Raw genomic sequence first — 16302 nt, 5'->3', positions numbered from 1 at the left:
TAGACATGAATATGTCTGCCATGACTGCAGACTAAATTATGCCACTATATCTCAGGATAGTCTGGCCTCTAGCTCTGCATTACAGTCCCACAGAGTGGTCACAGCTCCAGAAGAAGGTGCAGTCCATAGTACAAGCAGTAAAGTTCTTAACCTTCCCAAAAGACAGAGTACATTTGAAAATCCCACAGAAATTTCTTAGCCAAGTTATCAAAGAAGTAACAGAAACCACTTCTCAATTTTTCACAGAATTCCAGTTTCAGCACTGTTCTAGAAACTAAAGGAAAAAAGAGAATTCCACCTAAAAAAAGCTCAAATTCAGCTTGAATGACAGAACAACATTAGCTTCAATATTCCTGACTATGACTCTGGGATTCTCATATACACATTAATTCATAAAATATTTGTGAGAACATTACAAATTAATCCTGGAAATTCCAAATAGTCTCTCACTAATCTTATCAGCACCTCTGGAGTAATTAAAAAAGGTTTTTCAAGGATTTTATACTTCTTTCATCTTCACCTTGAAATTTAGGCAACCTTGAAGTTCAAAAACCCAAGTTAAGCTTCTAAATAACATCAGCCCTTGCATGAACACAAACAATCAGAATATCTGAGGGAAATCAGTGTCATTCTGTCAGTGGGAGGAGAAATTTAGCAGCTAAGAAAGCTGCAGATACTTTACTAAAATGGACTTCAAAAATACTATTTAAGTTTTACCTTTTTAGAGATTTATTAACCTAATCAGCTGTAAATATAAAATGAGAACAGAAATATTTGCTGGCTAGGAGGAAAAGATGCTTCTGAAAGTGGAATGAGAAGGAAAAAAAAGTAATACTAGTTACTGTTGAGAATATTGTCAATACCATCAGAAATATCAGTACCTGGATGCCAGTTGAGAAAATTCAAAGGCTTGTGATCTGACCACTGCCAACCACCAGAAACATCCAGTTGATTTAAGCCAATCCAGAAGATCTCAGCAATGTCATCCTTGCCTAGAGATATTTTTTTAAAGAAAACAATTAGTATAAAATGCTCATCCTTTATTGGTCTTCTTTAAATTGAAAATGCATTCTGAAATGGCATGCATTTCAGGAAAGAAAGATTGCTAATATAATTGGGCATGCAAACTTTCTTGAACTGAGGAGGAATTAACCCACACAAGCCTTCCCTCCCAGTGTCATCAGGTGTTTCTCCTTTGGTTTCATAGTCCCAAAGGCACTTGGGTAATTTCTCCACGTCAAGACTGAACATCAGGGAGGACAATTTCATAGCAAGAGAGTAACATGTTGCTAAAACAACAACTGCCACTCTGGCCTGTATTTAATATTTTAGGGATATTCCTCATTAACAATATGAACAACATCTAGCTGCTATAAGGAAATCATACAAACAAATTTAAATAACTCCCTAAAATGAGATTAGTACGTTAGTTTTGCTACACAAATGAAAGCCAAAATATTTGAAGTACAATCAACTTTTAATCCCAGAGATTTAGGACAGAAACTAAAGTGCTGCCTCCACGTTATAAAGATTTCCCAGTATTCATATGTGAATAATTACACCTACCTTGTATGTAACTTAATTCAGATGCATTTTGGATGCTAAGTAAATCTCCTCCTTGCCTTTGACATGAAATATAAGCTTCCTTCCAAGAAAGAGCAGACTGTGTATTAAACTGGTAGCAATTTTCAGACCCTGGATCATGTTCCCAGCTATCATGACAACCATCCTCTGTTTAAAAGAAGCAGAAGGTACTTGTAACTACAACTATACAGAAACATTATGAAAGTTTCAAAAGAAAAGGTTTTGAATATAATATGTAGAATCTATTGGTTTTTATATTGGTCATCACTAATACTTGCAGTTTAAGCCAATGCTGCAACAGAAAAGCTTTGACACAGCTTTACAGCCACACGAAGGTGGAGCTGTACATCAGAGAAGTGACAAAATGCTTTTAGGATGTCTATTTAGAAACCCAACATGCCTGGCTGTAAGCAGATTCCCCATTTTCCATCTCGAGAATAATCTTCAGAAGTGGCGCACCATTTCCCGCCCGTGTGAGTTTCATCCTGAATGCAGTCATGATGCCAAACCTTGTTGTACAGAAAGGGGAACTCACAGGGTCTACCATAAGAGTTGCCATCTTTGGTATAGACCTCTGCAGAAAAAAAAAAAAAGTAAAAAAAAAAAGTAAATACATTCCCCTTCCTAGACATGGAAAGTACAGCAAATCAGTGTTTCTTCTTGTACAGACACAGTTAACTTAATGCATGCAAATCACACTTGTGGTCTTAAAATACCATATCTTCTTGTTACAGATAATATACAGCAATGCCAGAACTGAAAAACTAAATACATTGAGAAATCTTTTTCTGTACATTTTCTTCTGAGAAACAGCAGAAACTTGTCTCCCCCATCCTGGTAAGATAGAGATAATTCATTGTCCTATTGAAAGCCAGGTGCTTTTCAGAGTCCTACAGAATGAAGACTTTTAACAATCAACACGTACAGGAGAGGGAAAAGGCAAAGCACATTTTCACCACTTCTTCCAGGAAGAATGAGATTTCAGACAAGACTGGCTGCCATGGCAAGTGCACACACTACCATACCAAAGCTCACAGGCCAGCAGGCTGTCAGCTGGCAGCATGCTCTGAATTTGACTGTGTAGCCTACCAGCAAAGAAAACATCCTCATACCCTGCTAACAGGAAAATTCCCATCATGGTGAGGAGGGCAGTGTCAGTTCCGATAGAAGGTGGTTGGTATTTCATAATTAAATAGGTTTGCACTGAAACATGGGGAAGGGGGGATTTAAACCTGCTAAGAAAGCCACTCAGTACCAAAATTTCTGCAGTTGCGCTCTTATTTTTTATTAAAAACCTTTGCAGTTTCTCTCTACAGCACAACATTCTATTGTTTTACTGATCAATCTTTTCACATAACTAATTTTAAGAACTTATTGGCTCAGACATACTCAAAAAGCCCTTAACAAATAAAAAAATCTTCAAAGTGCAAAGTTACTTACCGTGGTAGGGATACCGACATATATCACTGGAGGAACTGTTGCTTTTCCACTGGTCTGTCGCATTTATGCTTGCAGTCACATAGTTATTCATGATAGTTACTTTGTACTGAGAGGCACCAATGATGCAAGCATCAGCACATCGCCACCACAGCATCAATTCTGAGTTACAATCCACCATTTTCAGGCGAGACACTGATTTGGTGAATATATCAAGTCCCAGGCACTGCTTGGACCCCAGGTGAAAGAGGCGATTCTGGGATACCCATTTCCATAAAGCTTCACTCGTGTCCCTGCAGTCATCTATGACTATCAGCGAGTTTTTAACCTGTATGCACTTGTTCTGCTTGTCATGGCGAATGGTAAAAACATCATTGCCTGTGTAAGAACAAACATATGGCTATGATTCAGTATCATTTTCACAGGAAGCTCGTTTTTAAAAGGGTAATCACATTCTGAGCAATGCCTTCAGAGAAGTACCACAACTGCTGTTCGTATGTAAAACCCCCTCTTTTGCAGAAGCCACATTCAGTGAATTTTCCTGCTCTTTAGTGAGTCTTAACTTCTTTGGAAAAAGACCTCTTTCCAAGTCTTTATAAAATGAGGAGAGACAAATGAGACTTCTAAGTCCAATTCTAGTAATAAGAATTCTTCCTCTATATTTAACATATACTGATTGCATCAGCCCCTGATTAATTTGCAAGCTTACTGGGTAAAGAATCTTGTCTTCATGCCTATCTGCAAACACAGTAACACACACAACAGACACCATAAAATATAATTAATAATAATATTAATTTACTAAGCACTTTTTTCCTAAACTGTATATCCTATATGATACACAACATGAGAGGTTTACATTTGAACCAGTTTGTGGGTGCAGCTGCAGTACTACTAAGTTAACTAGCATTGCTTTGAGGAGAAAGTTTTAGGATGAATATCCCACCAAAGACAGCACACAACAGATTAGGAGTATAATTTAAAAAATTATATAGGGACCCTAGTTTCGTTTTCAGTTGTGATGAGTTTCATTTTATGTTCTGGCATAGTTTGTGATTAAAGAGAAAAATTCAAGTTGATAAAGCACAGTATACCATTTAAAAAGCATATGGATCACCCTACTAAGAAAAGCTAACACCTCTGTCAGTATAAGAACACTTCTTACAAGCAGCAGTAGGTTTGAGCAGACCATGAAAAAATGCCCTAAAACTATTTCTATGTCACAATAAAGATGGCTCCACAGTACAGAACTTTCACTAATCAGGCTGAAATGGACCATGGCTGTACCAGAACCAGAGGGCTATTATTCTGCTGCTTAAATAAGGAATCTGCTGAGTAGTATTTTGTATTTTATAGTAATGCACTGTCAATCACATTCCTACAGCGTTTTTCTGTTATGACTTACTAAAAGGTTTGGCTGAACAGGAAGGAAAATATTCAGTGATGTTAATGCAGTGAATTTTACCACTACTTCCCAGTATACCCATGAATTTTCCACTGTGTAAGTGCCAAACAGTATTTAAATAGTACCTAGCTGATCACACTGTAAAGAAGAATCTGTAAGTCACCCACCTACTAAAGTGATTTTTTTTAAGGAGCACACCAACACCAACTGTCCCTTTCAGCCTATTAACTAAGACATTTCAACAACCAAACCTGCTTCCGTGGTATCCTTTAACCCTGCGCTTTATCTGCTTTTGCTTTTTATTCTTCCCTCATGTCTTTCTCACTCTTTTTTATTTCTTGTAACAACTTTTTAGCCTCTTCTCACATCTTCTTTCACTTCTTCCTCCTCAACTCTCATGCAAATGCCAAGTGGAAAATCACTTTTTAAAATTTCCCTGGAAAAACCGCTGATACTGTCTCACCAAATCTCTCTGGCAGCAATGTATTAATAATTACTCCAGTTCAATGCTCTGGCCATGAAATTTTAGTGACATCTTCAGCTACCAACCTGAGCCTGTTACTATCATAGGTTACAAAAAAATATGTGAGGTGCAACTTAGCGAAGAGCTCAGCTTGTTTCCCAGAAGCTCTGACTGTGCGGCTGTGCCTTACAAGAATTTGCTCAACGTGAAACTTTTCCACCTGCTTCCTGCTGGGAAAGGCGAGCTCCCTTTTCTGTCTCGCTGCGCACACAGCGGCGGATAACAGCGACGGCGGAGCGCGCTGCCGGGAACTGCCGGGGCTCGGGCACCCGCTGGCCCCGAGCTGTCAGGCCAAAGGCCGCGGCCCGGCCCCGCGGGCACCGGGAACGTGGCAGCCGCGGCCGCCGGCGGCTTTCGCGACGCCCCAGGCCAAGCGCACGGTCCGAGAGGGAGGTCCGGGACTTTTTCCTGCCTTCTTCGCTTCTCCTTCTAAGTTTCCCAGGTTGTTTCCACGCAGTCGGACTTTGCCGCGGAGCGCAGCGCCCGAAGGAGCCGCCGGGGCGGAAGGCCCGTCACGCCGCCCCCTGACCCGCCCAGGCGCCCGTCGGGGCGCTCCAGGACCCTCCGCTCCCGCAGCGCACCCGCCTCCCGCTCGGCCCGGCGGCGCCCGGCTTACCTGCGGGGTGGCGGCGGGCCGCGCAGCACAGCAGCAGCCAGGCGAGGGCGAGGCCGCAGGCGCGCACACAGCGCCCGGCGCCCGCCATCGTGCCCCGCGGCGCGCAGGCTGCGCGGGGCTGCCGGGCTCGCCGTGCCCCAGCGCCGCGCCACCGGCGCCGCCCATTGGCCGCCCCCCGCGCGTCACTTGTTGCCAGGAGGAAAGCGGCCCCCGGGGTTGGGGCGAGGCGGGGCCGGCCCGGCCCGAGCGGGGCTGTGGAGCCGCGAGCGACGACGTGAGAGGGAAGGTGAAGGGAAAAGGCGGGGAGGAAGAGAAAAAAGAGGGAAAGTAAACGGGGAAAAATTAAAGGAATTAAAAAAAAAAAAAAAAAGGTGGAAAACCCGAAGAAAGACTGGAAAAGCAGATCGAATTGTCGCATGGTCAGAAAAGTTAAAACTAAAAAAAACCCCAAAAAAACTTAGAAGCTCAGCTGGGGGAAAAGGGAAACGCGTAACTGCTAAACTGCTAGAAGTGAAGAAAAGGCAAAAGGTGAATAGAATAATCTAAAATTAACAAACACATAGAAGTAAAATATTTCAAATGGTACAAATAATGCACATCACGCTGCCATCCTCGATCCCCCCTGGCCGCGGGGCCAGGTGCCGCCGCCGCGGCAGGAGCTGCGGAATGGCAATTGGCCTTGCCGGGGATGGGCCAGGAGGGGAGGGCGCTGCGCATCAGTGCCGAGTAACTGTTGCTGAAAAAATTTTGCAACAGAAACCAAAAGTAACTTGCGTTACACAACTAACCTGTACATGGCGAGAACCAGGTGGCCAGAAGGAGGAAAAGAGAAAAAGGGCAAAACTGACAGAAACGATGTGAAATGAAATCAAGTTTATAGCTACATGCTGTCTGATTCAATGCTTACCTGGACAGGCTGTATACCTCAAGCTCCAGCTGCTTAAAAAAACGATTTGCAAAGTCACAAGAAATAAACTTTTTTTCTAGGAAAATCCATTTTGATTAGACTTGGAAGAACCATTGTTCATGGAAAGAAATACTAAATTTACATAAAGATGGGAAATGCAATGTGCAGTCTGTTTTATATGCTTCCAGGCTGCCCATCATGTAGGAATGTGTACTCCTGGGGACACAGGATTTGAAGATATGCCCGGCTGGGAATTGAGTGGAAATGCAGTGAACAAAAACAGACACCTGCAAGTTAACAAATGTTCTCTCCTGCTGGAAACTGCGCATAGCTGCCAAGGCAGGAGCTATTTGAAAAATCAGAAGTCAGATCCAGGAAGAGAGGAGTCTGTAGACGTAGCAAAATCGAATCTGTGTTACCAGAAATAATTCATTTTCAGGAAGAGCAAAGCTTTAAAGTCTCCACACAGAGAATGGGAAGCAGAAATTCCCCTCTGGTGACCCTGATGCAAAAGCAAGCTATTGAAACTAAAATTAAATATGTGGTGGGATGGCGTGGCTCTTTTTAAATAAAACAAGAAGCAGGTGTGAACCCTGAGTCCCCATCAATCTTTCCAAATGTGTGTTATTATTAATGCACTGACTGTCCCAGTTTGGGAATGGTTAGTAGCAGAGTTTCACTTTGAAACTCATAGCATGCAGTGCATATTTACTGAAAACATACCAGCAATTCTGAAATTACCAGCATCCAACTTACTACAATTATATCAGCAATATGTGTATTAATAGAGGGGAGTTCTCTAAGGTATCTTAACATATGTAACATATGCTTTCAGATACTTCTGATTTCAGCTCCTTTTCTGTTTATTGGTTTATACAATATTATCTTTGATAGTACAGACTCAAACTCTGATCCTGGCTCAAAAATTAAAGAATGCCCAAGAATAGGAAAAATTGCAGTTTGCATTGGTGCCTCTTAGTTTCGGTTTGGGGTTCATGTGCATATCCTGTACTTAAATTCTGTTTTTACATTAATTTAAGAGGAGATACAAAATATACAGTCCTGGTGAGCCCACCAACCAACCAAAATTTTTGAAAGAACATGCAGGAAAAAATGAGATTTGTTGTATGTCATGTGATAACCTATGGAACTCTAGTACAGTTTTCTCTTGTTGAAAAAGTGGGTTTGTATTAAAGCTTATCAGAGTTGTAACCCTACTTCTTATAGGATTTATCCTTTATTAATGAGGCTTCTGCATTTAATGTGAGCTGCACATTATCACTCAGCATAATCAGTGAGCAGTTTCTGTATTGCAATTCACAAGCATTATATATCCCCATGAATACCTACAGCTCACTTCAAAGCAGAGCTAATGGCTGAGCAAATTTCAACCATGCCTGTAGAGATAACCAAATACAGAATTTCAGATACAGGAAGGCCCAACCACAGAGCTCCCAGTAATGCACAGCAGCCTTTTTCTTCCAAGAAGACTACTTTGCCTTTCTGAACAAAAAGCCTTTCAAGGTGCCAACATCATGACTAAGAGCCTTGTATTTCTAGCAGGAGTCTTTGTTGCTTATCAAAGGATAATTTTTTGCCCTTATGCCCATATGTTTTTAACAATAGCAACGCCTGTAGAAAGTGTCAACACCTATCTATCCATAAATCTCCACCCCATCTCTGCTCTGCTCACCACATGAAACAGATACTTTGCATGAGCAACCTTCCTCCTTTTCCATTCGACACGTTGCAATCCAGTTTTTCTGGCTAAGTTGGGTGCATCCACATGTGCCAGAGAGCACAAAGGGAATGGTGGAGAAGGATTTGCTGCCTACAGCATCTCAAGAGAATAGAAAGAGGATTTGGAGATGGTAACTTCTGCTTTTCTCTGCTTCCTCCAGCAATGACTTTGAGACTGGGACATCTGAACAGGGATCACTAGTTATTTACTGCCTTTTTAACCTTGCAACATGGGTGCTTACAATACCTAAGTCCTTACAGGAGAAAACAAAAAAAACCCAAAACAGACAAACAAACAAAAACTCAAACAAAACCAAAAACAAACTAAAAAAAAAAAAAAAAAACAAACCCCAAAAAAGAAATAAACCAGACCAAACCCAACAGTCACATGAAGGCTTACAAGAGTTACAGGAGCAGTTATTTCCTGAGGGAGAGGACTCTCCAAAAAAGTGATGGTACCTACAAAGCAGCCAGCACACAAAGATTTCAGTGCTACCTAGACTCTGCTGCCAAGTTTAATATTAGAATATGGCTCTGGTTTGAGTAAAGTCCCTACTAATAATATAAAATATCAGCCCTGGACATGTTTAAAGATAGTTTAATGGAGAAGAAATTTGGACAATTGCAACTTTTACCATAAATGCAGCTAAAAGTCAAATGATTCTTTTTTGACAGATACACAAGTTTAGTTTGATGGAGTTGATCCCATGCATGGCTATGAAAAAAGTCACTAAAAAGCAACTGATTTGGATAAAGAGAGACTGTAACCAGAGTGGTCTTTAAGCAGTAACTTAAGCTTTGCATTAACTCCAGCTGGATGGTCTTTTCTTCGTGGACACTTACTTTGTTTGCTGCCTTGTTTTTTTAAATGGATATTGAGGACTTAATTGTTTTTAAACATCAAAGAATGTTTTGCTTTCAGCAAAAAGGGAACACAAAGGAAGATGGCTTTTCTCCCTTGTTGCTCTAAATTTCCTGTTTCCAGTTGCAGTGGCCTAACCTTTCAGCTCATTATGAAACTGTCATATTGCACAGTAAACTTAAGATGAATCAAATGCTCTTTCAGCTGAGTTTGTGTGTATTTCTTACATCTCTTCTACAATCTCTGTATGCATCTTTGGCATGAGTTCCAAAGTTTTGAGGCTTTTGTTGTGCTTGAAGGGTTTATTATTGCTAGGGACCCTAACATCTCATTCTCTTTAGGTGTCACCATTCATAATAAATACCTAGATGTTATTATAGCATTTTAGAGACTGTTCTGTTTCTTCTACTGCATGTGGTAGATAACTTTCAGAAATAATAAAGGAATTACAGACCTTTTTTCTAATATCAACCTCCTTTTTCACTCAAATGTGACAATGGTAACTTCTGTAGTGCTGCCTTCAGCTCTGCCCCAATGCATATTCAAATCTTCATATGCAGGCCCACTGAAATACTAGAAATAGGTTTGGGAAGTAAGACAAGGAAAGAAATGTGGACACATCCACATTGCATGTTTGTTGAGAGCAAGGAATGTCTTTCTCTTGGTATTGGTTTAGCTTTGACTCCTGTTAGGATCTCTGTGTGCTTCTGGAACAACGACAAAATAATATAAGCAGTACTTTAACATTGAAACAACTGCTTGAAATTGTAAAGTGGTAAATGATATTCTTCTGTCACACTTTAAAAAAGGGTCTCTGACATCTGTACTGTGCATTTTCAACAGAAAGTGTGCCTTGGTTTAGTAGGTCTACTGGCAGAGTTTGTATGCTCAATCTCCTCAAAAGTGGTTCTCTCTTGTCACTGTGTCAGTATGGGGTTATTACTTAAATTAGGATTGTGGGAACTGGCAAATAAGATGATATTTTGTACCACGTTATATTTGTTGCAGAAGGCATAATTTGAAGGATTTAAAAGAAAATCAGTTATCATTTGGAAAATGTTTTTTGAAGCAAATAAAAATTAATTCAGGTAGAAGAGCTTTTAATTTTAAATTTGAAAGGTGTTGGTGGGGGCTGTTTTTGGTTTTGATTTTTGTTTGATTGTTTTTTGTTTGGTTTGGTTTTGTTCTTTAAACATGTAAAGCTGAACAATTACCTAAAAGTGCTGGGAAAGAGCCTGTAGTTTTGGGTCACACATGTTTTGGAAGCAGAATTCATTCCTGACTAATAGCAATCTCTAAAATGCCCCCACTGCCTTATGTTTGACCAGGAAGGAGCAAACTTTCAACAGGTAGATGAGAGAATGGTTTAAAGTTCAAAATTCCAGATTGATCTAAGCTTGGGAGTACTTCTGAGATAAAAAGGGTCTGTACAGAAACAGTGAACTCACTGAGGGCTAAGCTGCTGGTGTTTAAAGGTTGTGATTGATTAAGATATAAACTGAGTAGCAGCAGCAGTGGAGAACACACAGTTCAATATGCCATAAGCAAAAGTTTGGAAATTGTGCCTTTCTGAGTGCAGAAGAGGCCACAGAGCAAAAATAAAAAAAAACCAAATAAAAAATAAGAAAACAAATAAAATAAAAATAAATAAAACAAATAAAATACCTTCCAAATGGGAAATGAAGGAGGAAACAAATATCAGAACAACATATACCTCTGTAATAATTATAAAACATCTAATGAATAAGTGGAGGGAAATCAAATGTCTGGTCTTAGACAAAGGCAATGGCATGCTACACACATGCAGGACATTTTAGCACCAGAATATAAAATATACAAAAATGGTAGGAGTCACCTCTGCTGGTAATGGGATATTGAAATTATATTTATATAATCATATTTTTATAATTATATTTATATAATTATATCTATAATTATATATTTATATACATATAATTTATTAATGTGATCTTGTAAGCAGATCAAGTAAACAAAACAGGAACCTGGCAGGTGGCACAGAATGCCAAAGCACCAAAATGTCACCTTTAAGCATATGTAGTCCTGAGTCCCTCACTTGCCTGCCTGACCAGAAGGACAGAGAGAGCATGCTGAGAATGATCAGATGGGCAAAGAGGGTGGGAAATGTAACCAGCACTGTACTTCATGTAACCTCCATGCTGTCTGGACACTGCAGCCTTGTTATGTAACTCAGGCTACATCAGACTCCATCAATATTGCTTCACAGAGCAGTGGGACAGGGAAGCCACAGAACAGATGCAGCCCCGCATTTGTCCTCATTTATGTGCAAGATCTTGACCTACATCTTCAGCTCATGGTTCCTACTCCTGTGTTCACATTCAGAATTCCCAGAGGCTTGACAAAGGCCAAGCATTCACAGCAGTTGCACCCAGTTTCAAAAGGGAGAGAGACATAGCAGTGAGAAAGCTTGTGAAGAGGAAACAAAAGGCAGCTGCAGGAACAGCAAATTCTTACCAGTGGAGCTGAACCCCCTGAAGGATGCACAGCACAGCATCAGTGTGTGCCATCTACTAAAGTCTTGAGAACTGGCAAAAGGAAGTGGGCACAATAACTTCACCACTGGGTAGATTATTATTAGAAATCAGAAGTTTATATCTTCTCCAAGTGCTAGACCACAGAAAGGATCACAAACCAAGGATCACATGTTAATGAAAAGCACAGTGAAAGAACAATAAAAAACTGTGAGCAGCAACTCACAAAACAAATCCAGACTAATGTTTAATCTTGCCTTAGGTACATCAGGACCAAGAAATCCACTGGATTCTGACAAATCAAAGGACAATTGCAGGGCAAAAAAAGAAGAGAAGCTAAATTATCCAGAGAAGCTAAATTATCTATTTGCATATGTTCACTGGAATAAGCTGATGATCCCCATACTTGAACTCTTCTTTTTGAGAGTCAGCACACACTTGTCCTGAAAGTGTGCTAACTGGGAAAAGCTACAAACCAAACTAGGCAAAGTAACAAATCTGCAGATATCTGAGTTTTTTAAGGCAGTGTTGAGCACTGAGTGAGAGCCTACAAATGGACCTACTTTTCTCTTCACACTTGCCATGTGCCTGTGGTCTGGAGAGTGGCAGTATGACACTTGACATCAATCTCTATAAAGAAGATTCCAGAGGGTAAATGAGGTGACATGATGGAAACACTGGCAAGCCTCACATCAGTAGTAGGCAAAGCAGTAGAAACTGCAATCCAGAATAAAATTCATGTGCACCTGGATAAATATGATCTATTTGGGCAGTGCCAATGCATCTTCTCTAAATGTAGTATTTACCATCTAGGCCTCTAGACAGCTTTTTGATGAGGTCTGCAAGCATGCAGATAAGAGTGACCTGGTTGATATGGTCCACCAGTTATTTCTTTATCTGGATGAAAGCTCCTGCTGGGTGAACAAATCAGCAAGTCCTCCTCACAAGAACTTGCTTTTTGCATTTTTCTGTTGATTCAAGGGGCCTTTGTTGTAAGGAAATTATTTGTACCTTAGTCATTATTTCTGTGAGACTGAAATAGCTTTTGTTATTACCCACAGCTGGGACTTGAACAAGAACTACCTGTCTGTGACTCAACACTCACACAACCTGAGATAAAGTTAGTGGGTGGACAGTGCATATAAATGAGCTTATAAGACTTCTGTCTGTGCTTGATACCATGGGTGAATCAGGGAGAGACTGTGAGGGCACTGCTATCGGGCTGTCATCACTGCACAAGTACTGCTGGTGAGCTGGTTTCATGTGCTTGACACAGAACGCGCGAGGGAGAATGAGAGAGATGAAGATAGTACAGAGCAGCACAGATCCCTCATGACTCACATCTGCAGTGCTCTGCCAGACTAACCAGTAATGAGCCTCTAGGCAAAACTCCAGAGTAGATTTTAAGTTAGACAGACTTCAGGATTTGGTCACTTCAGAGATCACCTCTGTGTGTGACATATTTCTATTGTAGAGATGATAGTTGTGTCCAAGCTGAACCTGCTCCTGGCTTTGAAAAAGCAAAGCCCACTCTCTTTCCTTTCCTGAGGTTGTCAAGGAGTAATGCTGCTCTTTATGGCAGCTTCTGGAACACATACTTTATAAAGCTGCATGAGTAACTCTAGTTATATTTCTAAATGTCAAAAAGAGAAAAATGAAAAGTATAATAACACTGTATATTCAGCAAAATCCCTAAACAGTACTATTATCACTCTTTGATTTGTATATGTCTTAATTCTCAATATACCCAAATTACAAAAAACCAACAAAACCAAACCGAACAAAAACTAAACAAGAGTTCATAGTAATGAAGTGTGTGTAGATTTCTGATTAGTGATCTATTTAATTGATGTTTACCTAAATAGTCCTGTTACTTTAATGAATGCATCTACATTTCTTGTTCTTTCTTGGAAGCAATAATATGCCCATAGTACTAAACCATCTATTTTTATATACATTCTATTAAGCAGTGACACTTCATTCTATGAAGTCCATAAGTTTCTAAAGATTTGTTTTTATTTCAAAGTGAAACAGTTTGGCCATGCAGAATGGCCATGCAAAGTGGGCTGGATCTGTCATAGGCAGTATTTAAATGACCCAGCAGGAACCTGTGGCCCACAATTTAAGTCCCATCAGCATGCAAAACTTTGGAAGCATCAGAAACCTCTTTATAAACAGTGAACCTGATAGAAATACTCAGATGCTATTAAAATAAATTAAAGTACCTAAGTCAGAGAATCACAAGATCTGAAGAGATCAGTTAGTGCACCTTCTTGCTTAAAGCAGAGTCAACTAGAGCAGAGTGCTCTGGGTTGGTTCCACTTGCATTTTGAATATCTCTATGGATGAAGATTCCACAATGTCTCTGAACATCTCTCTGATGGTCACAATAGTAAAAAAAAAAACACCTTTTTTCTTTTATTAAAAAAATATCCTCTGAATCACTTTGTGCCTATTGCCTCTTGTTCCTTCACTGAATGCAATTGAGAAGAGTCTCGCTTCATCTTTACTCTCTCTAACTTTAGATCTTTAGATACATTGATAATATCTCCCTGAGGCTTCTCTCCTCCAGTTCTCAGCCACTCCTCACATGACAAACACTCCAGTCCCATAATCATCTTTGTGGCTCTTTGCTGGATTCAATCCAGTGAAACCATATTTTTCCTACATTGGGAAATCCAGATATGGATATCTAGCACTCCAGATCTGTCTTAATGCCAAGTAGGGGGAAACTATCACCTGCCTCAACCTACTGGCAATACTCCTGCTGCAGCCCAGGATACTTTTGGCCAGCTGTGCCAGGAGGACACAGCACACTGCTGGCACATATTCAAGCTGGTGTTCACCAGGGCTCCCAGATACTTTGCTGTAAAGCTACTTCCCAGCCAGTTGGCCCTCAGCCCCCTGTAATATGTGTGGGGACACTACTCAACTGGTGCAGGATTTGCAATTTTCCTTTGTTAAACTTCATGAGACTCCTCTCAACTGATCCATTCAGCTTGCCAAGATCCCTCTGAATGGCAGCATAACCATCTGGTGTACCAGCCACTCCTCCCAGTCTTCAAGTCAAACTTGCTGAGGGTGCACTTGTTCTGTCATCCAGGATCATTAATGAGGGTGTTCAACAGTATTGGCCCCAGTATTGACCTCAAGAGTACATCATTAGTGACTGGCCTCCAGCTGGATTTTGCACCACTGATTATAATCTCTTGAGCCTGGCGTTGGAGCCTGTTTTCAATCTATCTACTTCACTATCTACTTATCTAGTCAGCAGTTGGTTAATGAGGATACAGCCAGTGATGAAAGCCTTTCTGGAGTTAAGACGATTAATGTCCTCTGCTCTCTCCTTGTCCACCAAGCTAGTCATTTAATCACAGAAGGCTCTCAGGCTTATCAGGCACAATTCCCCCTTTCATATATCCATACTGATGATTCCCAACCATCTCCATGTCCTTAATATATTATGAAATAGTTTCCAGAATGATTTGCTCCCACACCTCTCTGGGTATTGAGACAAGGCTGACTGGCCTGTAGTTCTCCACATCCTCCCTCTTCTCCTTGAAGCAAGATATGGCATCTGCATTTAATTTCTAGTCCTCCTCTGATCACTGTGACCTTTCAAAGATATGTGACACTGGCCTTGCAATGACATCTGTCAGCTCCCTCAGTGCTTGTGGATGAAGCCCACTGGGTCACACAGACTTGTCTGCGTCCAGTTTGTTTAAATGTTATGATGTACTCTACTGAGGGTAAGCCTGCATTGCTCCACTAGGAGCTCCCACTGGTTTCAGGGCCTGGGATTTTTGAAAACAAATCCTACAGACCGGTGAAGAAGGCATTGAATATCTCTGACTTGTCTGCATCCTACGTTACCACAACCCCACTCACTCAGCAGCAGGCTCACCTTTTCTCTAGTCTCCCTTTTTCTGCCAATACATTCACAGAAATCTGGACAGTGCAGAGCTATTCAGCTCCTCACTGTTCTCTAAACTGTCAATGAACTGGTGCCCTAGGAAAGTTCCCAAACAGTGAAAGAGAAAATGCTGTTGTCCCCTTTTTAATCATACACAACAGTTTGAGCATATTTGCTATTAAAAACTCAAATGCAATCCCTTTTTTAGAATCTGAATCCACATTGATCCAGATTAATTCAATAATTACCAAGTTAAAGTAAGGGCTCAGTGTCTCCTTTTGGAGCTGATGCACTTCATTCAAAGCACTGAGATATTTACTAGAGTACAAACTGAAATTTATGTACCCCTATTCTGTTTCCCCATGAAAAAGTACTGCTACTAGTGGAGCACAGTCTCACTCATGTTCTTATAGTGAACTGTTGAATATTTGCTTATTGGTATAAAGTCCAGCATCTGGACTATGCTCCCTTCACAGACCCAGCCCTTGAGTTGACAAGCTGAAGTCTTCAGAGAGATAGAGTGCTAAAAGTATATTGATTTTAACTCAAGCACAAATATGGAATGCAATTGAGATCCTACCTTAAAAATAGGATGAACCAAACACTAACTTCAGAAGTCAATCCTTATGGCAAGAATAACCATATTTGTTAAACCTAGTATATATCTTTAACCTTTACTCCCTCACACTTTTATAACCACGAGCCCTGCCCGACAGGATGTGACAGCGATGGCAAATTAGAAACGAGCAAAAGGGAAGCCAAGAGTCTTGACTTTAAAAGCAAAGGTTAGTGGAGATTCCAAGTC

General features: G+C 40.6%; 1 protein-coding gene across 1 annotated transcript in view; it reads right to left on the bottom strand.

The window, feature by feature from the left end:
- The window catches only part of LY75 (lymphocyte antigen 75), a 43837-nt gene extending 38184 nt beyond the window's left edge, over positions 1 to 5653 (bottom strand). The window contains exons 1-5 of the mRNA XM_036386813.1: positions 5566 to 5653; positions 3025 to 3399; positions 1985 to 2158; positions 1567 to 1731; positions 882 to 992 (exon numbers count right to left, since the gene is read on the bottom strand). Of these exons, the coding sequence (XP_036242706.1) occupies positions 882 to 992; positions 1567 to 1731; positions 1985 to 2158; positions 3025 to 3399; positions 5566 to 5653 (913 nt within the window). The remainder of the gene's footprint in view (positions 1 to 881; positions 993 to 1566; positions 1732 to 1984; positions 2159 to 3024; positions 3400 to 5565) is intronic.
- Positions 5654 to 16302: the final 10649 nt, after the last annotated feature.

This window comes from Molothrus ater, chromosome 7 (genome assembly GCF_012460135.2).
Source record: "Molothrus ater isolate BHLD 08-10-18 breed brown headed cowbird chromosome 7, BPBGC_Mater_1.1, whole genome shotgun sequence".
In the NCBI taxonomy this organism is placed as follows: domain Eukaryota; kingdom Metazoa; phylum Chordata; class Aves; order Passeriformes; family Icteridae; genus Molothrus; species Molothrus ater.
The sequence above is the reverse complement of the archived record's forward strand: the minus strand, read 5'-3'. Positions and strand labels throughout refer to the sequence as shown.